General features: G+C 38.6%; 1 protein-coding gene across 6 annotated transcripts in view; it reads right to left on the bottom strand.

Moving 5' to 3' along the window:
* The window catches only part of TCAIM (T cell activation inhibitor, mitochondrial), an 86,754-nt gene that overhangs the window by 66,572 nt on the left and 1,556 nt on the right, over window positions 1-18,626 (bottom strand). For all 6 annotated transcript variants that reach the window (XM_002758259.7, XM_008981489.5, XM_017964833.4 and 3 more), the window contains exons 2-4: window positions 8,091-8,163; window positions 4,644-4,779; window positions 415-568 (exon numbers count right to left, since the gene is read on the bottom strand). In XM_002758259.7, coding sequence (XP_002758305.1) covers window positions 415-568; window positions 4,644-4,779; window positions 8,091-8,119 — 319 coding nt within the window. In that variant the 5' untranslated portion in view covers window positions 8,120-8,163. The remainder of the gene's footprint in view (window positions 1-414; window positions 569-4,643; window positions 4,780-8,090; window positions 8,164-18,626) is intronic.

Below are 18,626 nucleotides of genomic sequence, written 5' to 3'. Positions count from 1 at the left end.
CCTATATTCTTTCTCCCTGGTCTTGGGAAAGGCACTGAACAAAACTAAGTTACAATTCGGTAAATACTGCCAGCCTCAAAGTATTTGGAGGACTAAATAAGAGAATGCAAGCTATAGTTTTTAGAAATATATATTGTTATGGACATGTTTAACACTTAAAGTACACTGAACTAGGAAAGGGACAAACAGGAACACTTTCGTTTTATACACGAAAAACTTTAAACATGCAAAAAAATCATTGGTTCAAACATAATATAGCTAGGAATAGAATCTAATTCTAAGAAAACAATCAATTAAATGCTATTATTTTTCTATGACTGAAGTTTTGATCCAAAAGCATTCTGACAATGTCAAAATTAATGAATACATTTAACATGAAGCTTGCAAGGAACACAGCAGAAATAAAAAACGTACCGGAAGTACTAAAAGGTTCCTGGCCATCAGAGGAACTCTGGTCTGTTTCTCTTACATAAAATGTAAGCTGAGTTGGTTTCAAAGACTTGAAGCCTGGTTTCTGGAGGTTTTCTAAGTAGACACTTAACCTCTTAAGAGAATTTTCATTGACTTCCTGGAAAAAATCACATAAAATAGAACAAGAAAATATCATAAATTATATCTATCTGACCTTTTAAATACATTATTGGGTATTAAATAATTTAGTATTTAAAAATGTTGGGATTTCATAGCTCTTTGGTAAAAGATAAAATTGGATCTACATCTCACAACATGTAATAGAATGAACTCCATATGGATACGATGTAAAAAGATGTAATCACATAATAGAAGAAAACATGGTTGAATTCCTTTATAACGTAAATTTAGAAAACACCAATGATTACATATCCCAAAGTAATAAATGTTTGTTTAATTTATTATAATATAATGTTCTTAGCCGTATAAGTCCCGTAGGCAAGTGTGGTATATTTATTGCCAGTGTAAGACTAAATCGTCATCATTATTTTTTGATAAATATTTCTATTTTTGCTAAAAATCAAGAAGGCTAAACGTAGTGGTTCACGTCTATAACTCCAGAACTCTTTGGGAGGCTGATGTGGGCAGATCGCCTGAACTCAGGATTCTGAGAAAAGCCCGGGCAACATGGTAAAACCCCAACTCTACAGAAAATGCAAAAATTAGTTGGGCATGCATGGTGATATGTGCTTGGAGTCCCAGCTACTCAGGAGGCTGAGGTAGGAGGATCACGAGCCCAGGAGTTTGATGCTGCAGTGAGCCCCTTGATGGTGCCACTGCACTCCCCACCTGAGTGAGAGCAAGACTCTGTCTCCAAAATAAATAAATAAATAAATAATGATTATGTATAGCAAGTGAATAGGAACTGGGTAAAGGAAATAGGAATATAGGAGCAACTTCTCATTAAACTTGGTATTTAGTTTTAATTTTTTTTCTTTGAAATCTACAAATGTTTTGCAGATTTTTAAATTAAATCAAAGAGGATTTAAAAAGAAAAAAATCCTGTGCATCACTGTGAAACCCTGGACTTTTGAGTCCGATGCTATGAATAGACTTTATAGACTTTAAGCCAGTCTTCCTTAGAAAAGGGCAAGGTATTCTCTAATAGTGGGAAGAAGACTGAATTGAACATGTGGTGACAGGAAGAGTGAAAGGCCTTCATGGAGCTTGCAGTTTAGTAAGGGGAGAAAAATAAACAACAAACCCTAAAAATAGGGTACATGGAAGGGAAAAAAAAAAACCAGAAGTACTGCAGTGTACAGAGGAGAGGGAATGCTAGAGAAGGAAAGTAGAGATTGCAATTTAAAATAGGGTAGTTGCCGGGCGCGGTGGCTCATGCCTGTGATCCCAGCACTTTGGGAGGCTGAGGTGGGTGGATCACAAGGTAAAGAGATAGAGATCATTCTGGCTAACATGGTGAAACCCCGTCTTTACTAAAATACAAAAATTAGCTGGGTGTGGTGGTGCGTGTCTGTAGTTCCAGCTACTCGGGAGGCTGAGGCAGAATTGCTTGAACCAGGGAGGCGGAGGTTGCAGTGAGCGAAGATCACGCCACTGCACTCCAGCTTGGTGCCTGGCAACAGAGTAAGACTCTGTCTCAAAAAAATTAAAATAAAATAAAATAAAATAGGGTAGTTTAAACAAAACAAAACAAACACAAGTAAAGTAGGATAGTCTGGGAGAGCCTCACTGAAAGGTGACACTTCAGTGAGAAAGTAAAGGACAAGCCATATCTGGGACATCTTGGAAAAGGATGCTCCAAGTAGAGGGAGCAGCTAGAGCAAAGGCTCAACACAGAGGAGGAGTCAATAACTACAAGTTTAAAAAGAACATGAAAATGTAAACTTGTCAGAACCATTAAGCCCTAGGCACATTGTGTCAGGGGTCCCCAAAACCACTCTCAGGTTCAATGATTTACTAGAAGGATTCACAGAACGCAGACAAGCTGTTTTACTCACCGTTATGGTTTATTACAACAAAAGAATGCAGATTAAAATTAACAAAGGGAAAAGGTATAGAGAGCAGCATCAGGAGAGAGGTGCAAGCTTCTAGCTGTCACTTCATGGTGGAGTTTTATAGACAGTACTTAATCCCCCTAGCAAAGGGGTGTATTATACATGAGAAGTGTTGCCAACCAGGCAATTGCATCCAAGTCTGGATGTTCAGAATTTTACTGGGGGTCAGTAAGGTAAGCATTTAGTGCTTATGTAACTCACTTTAGCTATTCAGTCTCAACTCACCAAATCTCCCAGGTCAAAAGAATATAGTGCAGCCCAGGGCCTTAGACACAGAATACTTTAATACTTAGATTAAAGTATTCACTATAAATCATATTGTTAGCATAAACTATCTGGCATGGTCCAAGGCCTCAGGCAAGCAGAAACAGTCCTATCAGGTAGGACATTCCAAGGACTCAGAGCTCACCTCCGGGTTGTGGGGGGGCAGTCAAAGGTTAGCACTGAGGTCAGACCTTTCTTTAGAATGTGCAAGGTTTAAGCAATCCAAGCTCGCTGAGTTAACCCGTTACCGCACGTAGAAGTTTTTGTTGTTTGTTTTTTAAATTTAAGAGATGAGGTCTCACTATTGCCCATGCTCGAATTCCTGGGCTCAAGTAATCCTCTTGCCTCAGTCTCCCTAGTAGCTGGGACTGCAGTTGTGCCATCAGGTCCTGCTGCATACAGAAGTCTTAATTTTAAAAAATGCATTGGTCGAAGAACATTAAAGTATTACTAAGTTTGATTTTTCTAAACAGGTTGAATATTAACATGTCAAATTATTAATGCATCCCCAAGGTAATGAGTATTTTTCTGTTGATTCAAGTTACTGATTACTTAGAAAAGCTCTGACTTTGAGTAACCAACATACGTATCAAATATCATAATCAGAATATTTTCCTAGAAGCAAAAAAGCAAAATAGATTTTCCACTGCAAGTAGAAAAATATAACAATGTTCTAATTTTCAAGATTTTAAGTTAGTTTTCATATTAAACTAGATTTCACTGTTAATGAAAATAAAAGGAACCAATAAAGTAATTCCAAAGCACATGGCTTTGTAATATATAGTAGTCCCTTGGTATCCAGGGGGATTGGTTCCAGGACCTCCTGTGGACACCAAAATCCACAAATGCTCAAGTGTCTCATATTAAATAAGGTAGTATTTGCAAATAACGTATGTATATCCTCCCATATACTTCAAATCATTTCTAGATTACTTATAATACCTAAAATAATGTAAGTGCTATGGAAGTAGTTGTTATCCTGTGTTGCTCAGCGAATAATGACAAGAAGAAGTCTGTTCATGTGTAGTACAGACGTATTTTTTTCCCCCTAATATTTTCAGCCTGAGGTTGGTTAAATCCATGGATGCAAAACCCATGAATATGAAGGGCTGACTATATTTTCTAATGTTAAAATATATTGACTGGTTTTTTTTTTTTTTTGTGACGGAGTTTCACTCTTGTTACCTAGGCTGGAGTGCAATGGCGCAATCTCAGCTCACCACAACCTCCGCCTCCTGGGTTCAGGCAATTCTCCTGCCTCAGCCTCCTGAGCAGCTGGGATTACAGGCACGCGCCACCGGGCCCAGCTAATTTTTTGTATTTTTAGTAGAGATGGGGTTTCACCGTGTTGACCAGGATGGTCTCAATCTCTTGACCTCGTGATCCACCCACCTAGGCCTCCCTAAGTGCTGGGATTACAGGTTTGAGCCATAAGTTATTTTTCATTTCAGTTTGTATTCCTGGAGCACACATTAACTGATGTAGGGAAGTGGTCCAGCAGCATGCATCATAGGAAAAATCACTAGGGCATGGAAAACTCATCCATGTATCACCCTTTAAAAAAAAAAAGAGATTGATCATGATAACAGAGGTCTCAGGTTTTCTTTCAAACCCTCAACTGTATTTCCAAAATTGGCACCAAAAACATGATTACTAGTACTCTAAAGAGTTTAAATGACAGCTTTATTGCCTGCACAAAACAATGACGGCTTTTACAAAAAAAGCTGTATTTTCAATTTTCAGTATCTACATTTCAAATTAGTTCAAAGCATTGATCATATCACCACAACAGAATAATCCAAATTTATAAAACTCTATGTATTCTACTGTATCAAAGGTAAATAAACTAAACAGAAATGTACACTAATGTTTTAAAAATAAATAGATGTTTACCCTTTCTATGGGGTGCTGTCCAAAGAAATCTGGATGTACTGCAAAATAGAAAGGCCTCAAGGCATTGACTGCTTCAGCTCCTGATAAAGCTCTCGAATAGGGAAACCAGCGTGGAAATATCTTCTCTAGACATAACCTTTTAAAAAGATGCGGACCGGTTATTCATTGAGGCACTCATACACACACACAAATCCTCCATGTATAAAGTGAGAATAAAACTAAAAAGTACTATGCACAGCAGAAACAAGATAGATATTTTGTGGTTTTCTGAAATCTATTAGTTTTACAAGTGGTAAGTGCCACATGGTTTCTAAAACCATGGTTACAAATTTTTCTGGTGGAATATGAGAAATATTAAATCATCCCCTCAATACTCCACTTTGAAATTCAGCTAACTTCATTGCAATTAACAATTTTCTTTATAATTTTCTTATTCAGATAAAAAATCTTAATATCCAATAGTGTATTCCTTTCCTTTTCCCTTTCCTTTTTCTTTCCTCTGTTTCTTCCTTTTTTTCTCTCTCCCTCTCTCCCCTCATCCCTCTTTATCTACCTCCAACCTCTCTCCCCCTTTTTGTCTTCTGTCCTTCCCTCCCTCCATCCCTCCCTTCTCTTTCTCTCTCTCTCTCTCTCTCTCTCTCTCTCTCTCTCTCTCTCTCTCTTTCTTTCTGACAGGGTCTTGCTTGTCACCTAGGCTGGAGTGCAGCGGTGCAATTAGGGATCGCTGCAGCCTTGACCTCTGGGGCTCAAGTGATCCACCCACCTAACTAACCTTCAAGTAGCTGGGACTACAGGTGCATGCCACCACACCCAATTAGTTTTTTTGCTGATCTCAAACTGCTGGCCTCAAGGAGTCCTCCCACCTTGCCCTCCAAAAGCAATGGGATTACAGTCATAAGCCACCATGCCTGGCTCAATTTTTTTCTTTCTAGCAGCAAACATTTTGATAATTATTACACTTCAAAAGAGATACAGATGTCTATTAGTTCATTCCCTCATTATTAGCACACTACAATTATACTAGTTAAATAACTTGATATTCTTTTTTTTTTTTGAGACAGAGTCTCGCTCTGTCACCCAGGCTAGAGTGCAATGGTGTGATCTCAGCTCACTGCAACCTCTGCCTCCTGGGTTCAAGCAATTCTCCCCACCTCAGCCTACTGAGTAGCTGGCATTCCAGGCGTGCGACACCATGCCTGGCTAATTTTTTTATTTTTAGTAGAGACGGGTTTCACCATGGTCCAGTGAAACTCGAACTCCTGACCTCATGATCTGCCTGTCTTGGACTCGGAAAATGCTGGGATTCCAGGCGTGAGCCACTGTGCCAGCCTATTTGCAGTTTTTTGAAAGCACTTCCACGACACCTATTTTAAAACGTTATAATTTACCTTTTCCATCCTAAGCTTCCTTTTTTTTTTTTTTTTGACACAAAATCTCACTCTGTCGCCAGGCTGGAGTGCAGTGGCGCGATCTTGGCTAAACCTCCGCCCCCTTCATTCAAGCAATTCTCCTGCCTCACCCTTAGAAGTAGCTGGGATTACAGGCATGTGTCACCATGTCCGATTAATTGCTGTATTTTTAGTAGAGATGGGGTTTTGCCATGTTGGCACGACTGGTGTTGAACTCCTGACCTCAGAAGATCTGCCCGCCTCCCAAAGCGCGGGGATTACAGGCATGAGCCACTGCACCTGGTCCAACCAAAGCTTTTTATAATGAAATCTCTAGACACTGCACATGCTTTTGTTCTCATACATCAGGTGTGTCAAGTGTTTAGAAAAGTTTTATGTTTTTAAAATTGTAAAGATTGTGGAATCATTCCTGGTGATTTTTAAACAATCTGGAGGACCACCAACCCATTTTCAGATTATCTTTTGTTTGCCCCATACATCTGAACCTTTTATAAAGTCAGTATATGGATTTGTACATGAAGGAATAGAACAGGAGTTTAAAGTAAAGGAAACAATCAGCCAAGATTAATAAAAATGAGCTAGTCTAAGTAAACCACAGTGGCAACTCTGCTTATCCCTCTCAGCTTCTGTTCTCATTTCCCAACGTCTGACATATACTTAGCTCTCCTGCCAGCTGCTCAAATTTTACATATCTAAAAAAAAAGGGTACAGGTCATTATTATCTTTCTAAACAGCCTACTTACAGAAGGCCAGGGAGCAGTTAACAACTCAATCCAGGATTATCTTATTTTTGTTATTGTGTATAACACAATGTGTTTTCTCAGTGTGGCAAAGCACAAAACCCAGATTAGTTCACTACCCTCATTCACTTTCAGTTAGTACAGTCTTCTCACTTTACAATGTTCAATGAAATAATTCCTTCTTTCTACTTTCTCTGCTTTCAATTATTATCACTATAAAACTGGACAGGACAGTCTCATAATTAATCTGCTCTGTTGTCCCTTTCTCTGACCATATTGGGTATCACCAACAGATTAACTTTCCTAAAATCCCACCATCACTGTATTCCTTACTCAAATAGCTTTGGTGGTGCCCTAATTCCTGAAGAATAAATCCACTCCTTAGTCTGGTATTTGAAGCCCTCTTTGATTGTTTCTCCATCAATCTTTCCAATTTGATCTCCCATCACTCCTTATAGAAACCCTCAGTTCCAGCTCCCAAGAATCTTCCTCATTCTTCCCTTTTTGTCCTACATAATTTCTAAGCCCTAATGCACCCTCCCTGACCTGCATTTTTACCTATCTAAACTGTACTGTCACTGAGCAATTAACTGTACACCTCCATGTGCCAGGAGGCACTGTACCTATTTCCCAGAACCTTTCCTTTTGTATTCTCATTAGTCTCCCCCCTTTTAAACTCCAAAGAAAAGAACTGTGCGTCCGAGTGAACTGAAAAGTAAGACCAAAAAGTGAATTATGTTCAGAGGAAACCTGATCTGTTTTTAGGCTTTTCACACCTAACTATTCTGAAAGACAGTATTATTTTTACCTTCTTTTTTTTTTTTGAGGTGGAGTTTTGCTCGTTACCCAGGCTGGAGTGCAATGGCGCGATCTTGGCTCACCGCAACCTCTGCCTCCTGGGTTCAGGCAATTCTCCTGCCTCAGCCTCCTGAGTAGCTGGGATTACAGGCACACGCCACCGTGCCCAGCTAATATTTTGTATTTTTAGTAGAGATGGGGTTTCACCATGTTGACCAGGATGGTCTCCATTTCTTGACCTTGTGATCCACCTGCCTCGACCTCCCAAAGTGCTAGGATTATAGGCTTGAGCCACCGCGCCCGGCCTATTTTTACCTTCTACTCTGAATGTACTCTTGGAGGATCTGTCTGCTCACGTAAATTTTCTTTCCTTTTTTGTTCTAGCTTTTGACCATAATATAACTTCAGAATTAGAAAAATAATAACACACTGAAATTAACCAAATGCATAACGGACCTCCCCCCACCAATACTAATTACAGATTGGACCATGATGCTTACCTCCTCATAGGTCTCAGGTGGCAAAACATTTCTGAATATATATGGCCGTCAACTTCCAGGCATCCATTAATTGCTTAAAAGTTAAGCAGATACCATAAATGAACAAGTAGAATTTGAAATATAAAACACATTATGATTTATATTATTAACCCAAAATATGAAATACTTTGTTATTAATCTTATAAAACATGTACAAGATCTAGATAATGAAAACTACAAAACTCAGATGAAGGAAACAGGAAGGCTAAATAAATGCAGAGATATTCCATGTTCATGGATAGGAAGACTCAATATTGTCAAGATGTCATTCTTCCCAACTTGATCTATAGATTCAACTAAATTCCAATCAAAATCCCAGCAGGTTAATTTGTGGATATGACAAATGGATTCTAAAGTTTATAAGGAGAGGCAAAAGACCCAGAGAGTAGCCAACTTAATAAGGAGGCAGAACAAAGGTGGGAAAACTGACACTACTTTATTTCAAGACTTACTCTAAAGCTAGAATAATCAAGACAGTGTGGTGTTGGTGAAAGAATGAATAGATCCACAGAACAGAATAGAGAGCCCAGAAATAAATTCATACAAATAAAGTCAACTAATCTTTGGCAAAGGAACAAAGGTAATCCAGTGGAGCAAAGACAGTTTGTTTAACAAATGACACTGAAACAACTGGACATCCACATGCAAAAAAATTAACCTGGACACAGATCTTATATTTTTCACAAAAATGAGCTCAAAATGGGTCATAGACCTAAATATAAAATGCTATAAAACTAATAGAAGATAACAAAAGAGAAAATCTAGATGACCTTGGGGAAAGAGATGACTATTTGGATATAACACCAAAGGCACTATCCAGCTTAAGTAATAAGCTAGGCTTTGTTAAAACTGAAAAATTCTGCTCTGTGAAACACAATGTCAAGAGAATGAGAAGACAAGCAGCACACTTGAAGAAAATATTTGCAAAAGACACATCTGAAAACAAACTGTTAACCAAAGTATACGAAGAACTTCTAAAGCTTAACAATGAGAAAACAAGGAACCCAATTAAAAATGGTCAAAAACCTTAACACTTTGACATACAGATGGCAAATAAGCACATGAAATGCAGTTTAACATCATGTATCATCAGACAATTGCAAATTAAAACAACAATGAGATGTCACTGCACATCTATTAGAATGGCCAAAATCCAAAAGACTGACACCACCACCTGCTGGTAAGGATGTACAGCCACAGCAACTCTCATTCACTGCTAGTGGAAAGTGGGCAGTTTCTCATGAAAGTAAATATACTATTACAATACTCTCCAGCAATAGTAGTCCTTTGTAATTTACAAAACAAACTGAAAACAATGTCTCCACAAAAACCTGTGTACAGGTGTTTATAGAGGCTTTATTTATAACTGCTAAAACCTGGAAGCAACCAAGATGTCCTTTAGTTAAGTAAATGGATAAACTGTGGTACATCCAGACAACTGAATATTATTTAGGATTAAGAGGAAACTTAACTGCATACTACTAAGTTAAAGAAGTTGGCTGGGCACAGTGGTTCACACCTGTAATCCTAGCACTTTGGGAGGCCAAGATGGGGGGATCAACTGAGGTCAGGAGTTCGAGAACAGTCTGGCCAACATGGTAAAGCCTTGTCTCTAATAAAAATACAAAAATTAGCTGGGTTAGGTGGTGGGTGCCTGTAATCCCAGCTACTAGCGAGGCTGAGGCAGGAGAACTGCTTGAACCCAGGAGGCAGAGGTTGCAGTGAGCGGAGATCATGCCACTGCACTCCAGTTTGGGCAACATGAGCAAAAACTCCATCTCAAAAAAAAAAAAAAAAAAGAAGTTAATCTGAAAAGGCTGCATCAAGCATATGAACTAAGCAGTCTGGGAAAGGCAAAAAGTCTGAAGACAGTATAAAAAGATCTGTGGTTGCCATGAGTTAATCGGTAGGGAGGAAGGAACAGGCAGAGAGCAGAGGATTTTTAGGGCAGTAAAACTATTCTGTATGAATACTACAATGGTAGAAGCATCATTTGCTAACATTTGTCAAAATCCTTAGAATGTACATGGAGTGAATCCTAATGTAAAGCATGGATTTTGGGTGATAAGGATATAGCAATGTAGATTGACTGTAATAAATATACCATTTTGGTGTGGATGCTGATAGTGAGGGATGTTATGCGTCAGCAGGGATGGGAGTATATGAAACTCTCTTTACTTTCTGCTTAATTTTGCTGTGAACCTAAAATTCCTCTGAAAATTAAAGTCTATTTTTAAAACTTTAGAGATAAAAGTGGGGGAAAGGATTTGTATCATATGGACTTTTCCAACTTTTCTAGCAAGACATTGGAGTATACTGTGGTCTCCGTATCAACTGACCAAGTGATTTTTAAATCCTGTGAGCAGTACCTTATTAAAGTCTTGCAAGGCCGTTTTATTCACATAACCACCACTTAAAAATTATTTTTTCTCTTATGTAATTGAGCTCTGAGCTTTTTCTGTTATCCATTATTCCATTCTTGTAGAGATCTGTTGAGCAGCACATTCTATCAAACAAATCACCATATGGCTAAAGTCCTATTCTGCTATTCTGTAACATCTTAAGCACCGTTGTGTGTGTGTGTGTGTGTGTGTGTGTGTGTGTGTAGCAGCCAATATTTGTGAAACAAAGTAACCTAATGAAACATAACTGTCATTAATAGAATGAGAGAAAATTTGAAATGAAATATCAGAAATACCTTTTTAAAAAGTACATTCTCAAACAAAAACAGATACTTCATTTCTAGGTTAAATGATGTGGCAAAAGTTTCTTAGATACAGAATGTGTTTATAGATATCCATTTAAGTATTTAAAAGGTGGGCCAGGTGCAGTGGCTCACACCTGTAATCCCAGCACTTTGGAAGGCTGAGGCAGGAGGATCACCTGAGGTCAGGGGTTTGAGACCAGCCTGGCAAACACAGCAAAACCCCGTCTCTACTAAAGATATAAAAATTAGCCAGGTGTGGTGGCAGGAGCCTATAATCCAAGCTACTTGGGAGGCTGAGGCAGCAGAATCACTTGAACCCAGTGAGCCAAGATCATGCCACTGCACTCCAGCCTGGACAACAGAGCAAGACTGTCTCAAAAATAAAAATAAAATAAAATAAATATTAAAAAGGCGATTTTATTTAACCATGCACATTGATATTTTGTTTGAGACAAATACACAGATAACAAAATACTTCTACCACTTCAAAGAGTTCTGAGATCAAATGGCGATACAATAAGGAAAAAAAATAAAAAAACCATTTGGGGCCAGGCACAGTGGCTCATGCCTATAATCCCAGCACTTTGGGAGGCCGAGGTGGGCAGATCACCTGAGGTCAGGAGTTTGAGACCAGCCTGGCCAACATGGAGAAACCCTGTCTCTACTAAAAACACAAAAAGTGTGCCTGTAGTCCCAGCTCCTTGGGAGGCCGAGGCAGGAGAATGGCTTCAACCTGGGAGGCAGGTGTTGCAGTGAGCCAAGATCACACCATTGCACTCCAGCTTGGGCGACAGAGTGGGATTCTGTGTCTCAAAAAACAAAACAAAACAAAATTTGGACTATTTGAAGTTTCAGTGTTACCTGTGAGGAACTGAATTCTCACCAAACTTCATCATAAGGTAAACAAAATAATCTAGATTTAGTTAAGATAGCATAAGTGCAAGCCCTCAAGCTGGTAAAGAATAAAAAGACTAGAAAAACACGCAATCTGTAACAATGGCTATCTCTAGGTGGTAGGATATTAAATGTTTAATTTTGTTTCTTATTTCCTAGATTATTTACTACAAACATGTGAAATTTGTTCTTTAAAAAAATCAGGCTGGGCGTGGTGGCTCACACCTGTAATCCAAGCACTTTGGAGGCCAAAGCGGGTGGATCACCTGAGGTCAGGAGTTCAAGACCAACCTGACCAACATGGTGAAACCCCGTCTTAAAAAAAAAAAAATCATCTGCATATGATGCTTCTCACTTGTAATCCCTGACTGCAGCAGGTGTATTGCTTGAGGCCAGGAGTTCAAGACCAGCCTCTGGGCAACATAGTGAGACCCTGTCTCTAAAAAACAGAAAGTAGCTGGGTGGTGGTGTTTGTAGCCTCAGCTACTCAGGAAGCTGAGGTGAGGATGCCTTGACTCTGGGAAGTAGAGACTACAGTGAGCTGCAGTTGTGCCACTGTACTCCAGCCTGGGAGTGAGATCAGTGTCAAAAAAAAAAAAAAATAGAAAGAAAAGATGAAAGAAAGGAAGGAAGGAAGGAAGGAAGGAAGGAAGGAAGGAAGGAAGGAAGGAAGGAAGGAAGGAAGGAAGGAAAGAAAAGGAAGTAGGGCCTTTGGGAGGTAATAAGGTCATTAGTGCCCTTATAAAAAGTCCTGTTCTCTGATCAGAGCTATCAAAAAAAGGCAAATTACAAAAAAGGAAAACGAAAAAAGCCCCAGAGAGCTGCCTTGCCCCCCTACCATGTGAAGTTACAGCAAGACAACAAATCTGCAGACTTCTTGATGTTGGATTTCCCAGACTCCAGACTGCGAGAAATAAGTTTCTGTTGTTTTAAGCTATCTATCTGGTTTATGACAGTTTGACACAGTAGCTGAACAGACTAAGATAGTATCCTTAACAACTTTTAATCATGGAGGATAAAGTCTGTCGTGTGAGGGATGGAATTATGTATGTAGCATATCTGAGAAACATTTCTAAGGCTGGGTGTGGTGGCTCATGCCTGTAATCCTAGCACTCTGGGAGGCCAAGGTGGGCAGATCACTTGAGGCCAGGAGTTCAAGACCAGCCTGGCCAACATGGCAAAACCCCATCTGCTAAAAATACAAAATTAGCTGGGTGTGGTGACGCATGCCTGTAATCCCATCTACTTGGGAACGGCATGAAAATTGCTTGAGCCTGGGAGGTGGAAGCTGCAGTGAGCCGAGATGGCACCACTGCACTCCAGCCTAGGCAATAGAGTGAGACTGTCTTTAAAAAAAAAAAAAGCATTTCCATTAAAATGAATAAAAAAATAAAATTACATTTCTGCAAAGTACTGTCTTCAGTTATTTGGTCTTTCGGTTAACCAGAAAAATTAATTCATCTTCTATTCACTTTGTAATCATAGAGTATAAGTAAACTACTACTTAGCAATGACTAATAAAGGACATTAGTGCTTGGACATGTGACAACAGATTTTCCCAACAAAAATAAAATGTTAAATACAAATCTAAACATTAAATCATGGTTTCCAGATTTCAAAAGAGGGCATTAAAAAAAATAACAGGTTGAGAATTAGGTGTTTTTTACCTGCTTATTTTGTGAGTAAGCTATTTCCTAAAAAGTATTACATTGCAGTACAGTAATAGAATTAGAATTTAGGCCTTTTCCTGTCTAAAATGGTAGCCAGCCACTAGCCACATGTAGCTACTGAGCATTTAAAATGTGGTTAGTCTAACGTACCCACTGGATTTAAGATTTAGTACAAAGAATGGAAAGTATCTCAGCAATAATTTTTTATATTGGTTATGTGTTGAAATTATAATTTATTAATTTCAATTTTACTTTTTAAAAAGTAAAACATGCTGAGCACAGTGGCTCATGCCTGTAATCCCAGCATTTTGGAAGGCTGAGGCTGGCGGATCACTTGTGGTCAGGAGTTCGAGACCACCCTGGCCAACATGACAAAACCCTGTCTCTACTAAAAATACAAAAAAATTAGTTGAACATGCTGGTGCACGCCTGTAATCCCAGCTAGTTGGGAGGCTGAGGCAGGAGAATCTCTTGAACCTGACAGGTGGAGGTTGCAGTGATCCGAGAATATGCCATTGCACTCTAGCCTGGGTGGCTGAGCGAGACTCTGTTTCAAAAAATAAAAAAGTAAAACATCTAGTTTTAATTGTCTTTAGCAATATACTATTAGAAAATTTCAAATTATATCTGAGGCTTAAATTCTATTTTTATTGGACTGTGCTGATCTAAACACTTTAAGTTAATGTAACTCTTAAAAGTAGGTAGTTTGCACAATGGTTAAGAAAGGGAGGCTTAGGGAGCTTGAGATCTGTATTCAAATCTTGACATCTTCAGTGACTGTGTGAGCAAGGGCAAGTTACACTACCTTCTGAAGTCTGTTTCCTCATCTCTTAAATAACACAAATGGTTAAGAAGTCTGTTGTACTCCCAAAACATACATATATACATACATACATACACACATACATACATTCATTCCATTCATTCATTCATTCATTCATTCATTCATTCATTTGGAGACAGTTTTGTTCTGTCGCCCATGTTGTAGTACAGTGGCATGATCTCTGCTCATTGCAACCTCTGCCTCCCAGGTTAAAGTGGTTCTCCTGCCTCAGCTTCCTGAGTAGCTGGGATTACTGTTGCGTGCCACCATGCTCAGCTAATTTTTGCATATTTTAGCAGAGATGGGGTTTCCCCATATTTGCCAGGCTGGTCTCAAACTCCTGACCTCAGGTGATCCACCCATCTCGGCCTCCCAAAGTGGTGGGATTACAAGTGCGAGCCACTGTGTCTGGCCCCAAAACGTTTCTTTAATGTGAATTAGCTTATGTACAATTGATCAATAGGGGAAAGATATTATACATGCATTTCCCCCAACATATTACTGATTTGAAGTGATCAGAGGTGGGCTTTCATAATTTAAAAAAAAGGCTTTAGTGATATGTGTTCTTTCTTCTGGTTTAAGATGATGTTTAGTGGCTTCATGTCTGGCTACATTGTTTTTTTTTTTGGAAAAAAAAAGGAGTGAAGGAGAGGAAGAAAGAGGAAGAAAAAGGGAGAGAGAGAACGGAAATGTTGCTTTATTCTAAAAAATGGGTATTAATAATGGCTGATCAATATTTCATTTAAACCTATGAGTAGGTGTGATGTGGTATTGACAAGAATGTATATTTTCTATATTTAAAGTGGAGAGCTCTATAAATATTTATTAAGTTTACTTGTTCCGGATCTGAGTTCGGGTCCTGGATATCCTTACTAATTTTCTGTCTCATTGAGTCTAAGTCTCTTTATAGGTCTTATGTATCTGGGTGTTAGGATCGTTAGCTCTTATTGTTGCATTGATCCTTTTACCGCTGTATCTTTGTTGCTTTAAAATCTATTTTATCAGATGCAATAATGTCTGGCTACATTTTCCACTTCATCAAACTATCTGGTAATGTACTAGGATAAATAAAAAAGCTAGAGATTTCCAAGTCTTTTTTAAAAAATGCGATTGATAAATCAGGCTACTCCTAGATTAGAATGTTAATTTTGATAAAAACTGGTCTAAACTAGATTTAATTGTACTAGCATGTTTATTAGGGTTATGGTTTTTGTTAGGGCTCTTATAAAATTTTGTTAAGTTTTAAGTGATGTGTGCTTTTTCTCCATAAACTGTTATTTTGCTTATTATTTGGCAGAATATCAGGATTCCCAAAAATGCAAGCATGGCAGAAACATCTGGATATATATAAACATACTGTCCCCACTCCAAACTGCCTTTAATTCTGAATTTTAAGTTTTCATTAACTGAGAGAATACTTTGAGCTAACACAACGCTACTCTGCTAGACAGGAGTACGATTTAGTCAATGAAATTAGTGAGTATTTTATTGAATTTTGTCTTTATTTAAAAAATTACAATTCTAGTACTAGTAATAAAGAATACAAAATTACAAATGAGAAAACAATATCTGTATTGCTATTTGGTTTGTATCTGATGCTCACTAGACAGATAAAATGCTAGAAATATTCAATAAGACTTTTCTAAAAGGTGAAATCTAATTTAGAATCTAATAATGATGTTTTAGTTCTCTGGATGTGGAATCCCACATCTGACTTTGTGTACATGTTTTTGGGGGTACATTACTTATAAAAGTAGGGGCTTTCTTTTTCATAAGATTTTTGTCAAGCTTAAGTGAAATAATATGCATAAGGGATTTAGCCACATTTGATAAATAGAAAATTCATAAAAATGACAACTATTATTATTTCAGAGTATATTAAAAAAATGGCAGAATTCTTTTTCCCACCAAATGTTGGATCACATGTAAAACATTCAGTTAAGGCCGGGAGCCTTAACTGTAGGCTCAAGCCTGTAATCCCAGCATATTGGGAGGCCGAGGTGGGTGGATCACAAGGTCAAGAGATCGAGACCATCCTGGTCAACATGGTGAAACCCCGTCTCTACTAAAAATACAAATAAAAATTAGCTGGGCACGGTGGCGTGTGCCTGTAATCCCAGCTACTCAGGAGGTTGAGGCAGGAGAATTGCCTGAACGCAGGAGGTGGAGGTTGCGGTGAGCCGAGATCGCGCCATTGCACTCCAGCCTGGGTAACGAGCAAAACTCCGTCTCAAAAAAAAGACAAAAAAACAAAAAACAAACATTCAGTTATATACATTTTATCTGAAAACAAATTTTGTAAAACTTCATTGAAAAACGCAGAATTATCACAATAAGGAGTCAATGTCTGAAAGTCTTAAAAAAATACAAGGTAGTAGGCAATTTTGCCAAGGCTACATACAGTTCAAAAAGTACAAATGAATAATCTAATTTCATAAAATTTTCTCTAGAAAAATATTTTTAATTCATCAGAATTAAAAAATAGCTGATTGTTTATTTTTACTATTTGGAGAAACAACAAGAGCAACAAGAGGAGAAATGATAGGGAATGTGAATTTTCCTTTTTCCAGCAATTCTCCTCTTTCCCACAGTGGTAGGTAGTTCCTATTTCTAGAGGAAAATGCCTTTATACATAAAATATATTTAGTTAATAATTCTGTGATCCATTCAACAAAATTATGGCTCTAAGATGATCACTTCCTATACAAATCACTGGAGAAAACTAAAAATGTATTTTCTGGTTCTGTTTAAGAGTAAGAATGAACAACCAATGTTTCCCTTTGGAGTCCTATGAGCTCTTTTTAAAGAATGGGCTCTGAAAACTAAGTGACAGATCAAGATCCAGTTTTAGAAAACAGGAAAGGGATACGGTAGGAAAGAGAGAAAGAAAGAACTCTTAGAGCAGTGGTTCTCAAAGCAGCAACAGAATGAGTGAGAAATGCAAACTATCGGGACCCACCCTAGTTCTGCAGAATCAGAAACTGGGTGGGATTCAGGAATCTGTTTTAACACACTTGGGGGGATTTTGATGTGAACTCAAGTTTGAGAACCATTCTATTGGGGAATCCTGATTCTGTTGCCACACAGGATTCTGGGACATCTGTTAATGTTTACCCTTTAATTCTTTAAAAATAATTTTTTTTTTTTTTTTTTTTTTTTGAGACGGAGTTTCGCTCTTGTTACCCAGGCTGGAGTGCAATGGCGCAATCTCGGCTCACCGCAACCTCCGCCCCCTGGGTTCAGGCAATTCTCCTGCCTCAGCCTCCTGAGTGGCTGGGATTACAGGCATGCGCCACCGTGCCCAGCTAATTTTTTGTAATTTTTAGTAGAGACGGGGTTTCACCATGTTGACCAGGATGGTCTCGATCTGTTGACCTCGTGATCCACCCACCTCGGCCTCCCAAAGTGCTGGGATTACAGGCTTGAGCCACCGCGCCCGGCCCTAAAAATAATTTAATATGAACTTGGATCTTTAGATACTCAATTTATGCTAAAAATCAAAGGAGGATTTCAAATTTTTGCTTTTATTAGTTGTTTCCTGGATGGTTTATGTACTTTTCAGATTAAAAAATTAAAATTCTAAGTAAAGACCATGTTAGAGTCCAGCAGGTTGGCAGGCATGGCTGCTTACCTCTTCATAAAGCCCAGATCTTGGGTTAGTCTTCAACCCTGTAAGTCCAGAACCCAATTTTATCACTTCAAGGCAGAAATATGCGGGCCTTGGGAAAGCTAAATCAGAAGGCCTAACTGATAACTAGAAAGTCAACTTTTAAATTTACTTTGAGATTATAACTGCTAAAATGACTAGAAGATTCAGATCTAATGTTCTTCTTTCAGGGCTAGCTACACAGAAAATCAAATTACTATGGGCTGACTGAAGACACACTGCTTCAGAGTAGAGTTGGGTGCTCTCATTTGGACACTAGCTCCGAAAGCCTGGGGCATCCACATCAACTGCAGGCTCCTAGTCTTCAGGCAAATTCTTACATATGTGGTTCCTGCCCATAGGGCACTTAGCCCACTATACTTCCATTTAGAAAATGCTATAAAACAACTAAAGAGGTTGCACTGTCTTATCAGACATGGGAGGCACACTGAGTCCTTAACTCACCCATTCATTACCACTTAAGGGCCAGGTCCTGCATAAAGCATAGAGACTAGAAAAATATTAAGACAATTCTAACACTCAAAAGACCTTTAGAGGGAGGGGAGAGTGTAAAACCATATATTACTTTATAAAACAATGCAGTAAATGCATAATACAAACATACACAGAATATGAGAAACTCCCAGATGCTACACTTAGAATGGGGCGGGGGACGCTCTGGAAGGTCTTCTCTAAGGAGATGGTGCCCTTCCCGGATGGGGACAGAAGACCGCGAAAGATACAATTTATTTACCAT

This window comes from Callithrix jacchus, chromosome 15, assembly GCF_049354715.1.
Source record: "Callithrix jacchus isolate 240 chromosome 15, calJac240_pri, whole genome shotgun sequence".
Lineage (NCBI taxonomy): Eukaryota > Metazoa > Chordata > Mammalia > Primates > Cebidae > Callithrix > Callithrix jacchus.
This window is presented reverse-complemented; position numbering and strand designations above follow the sequence as displayed.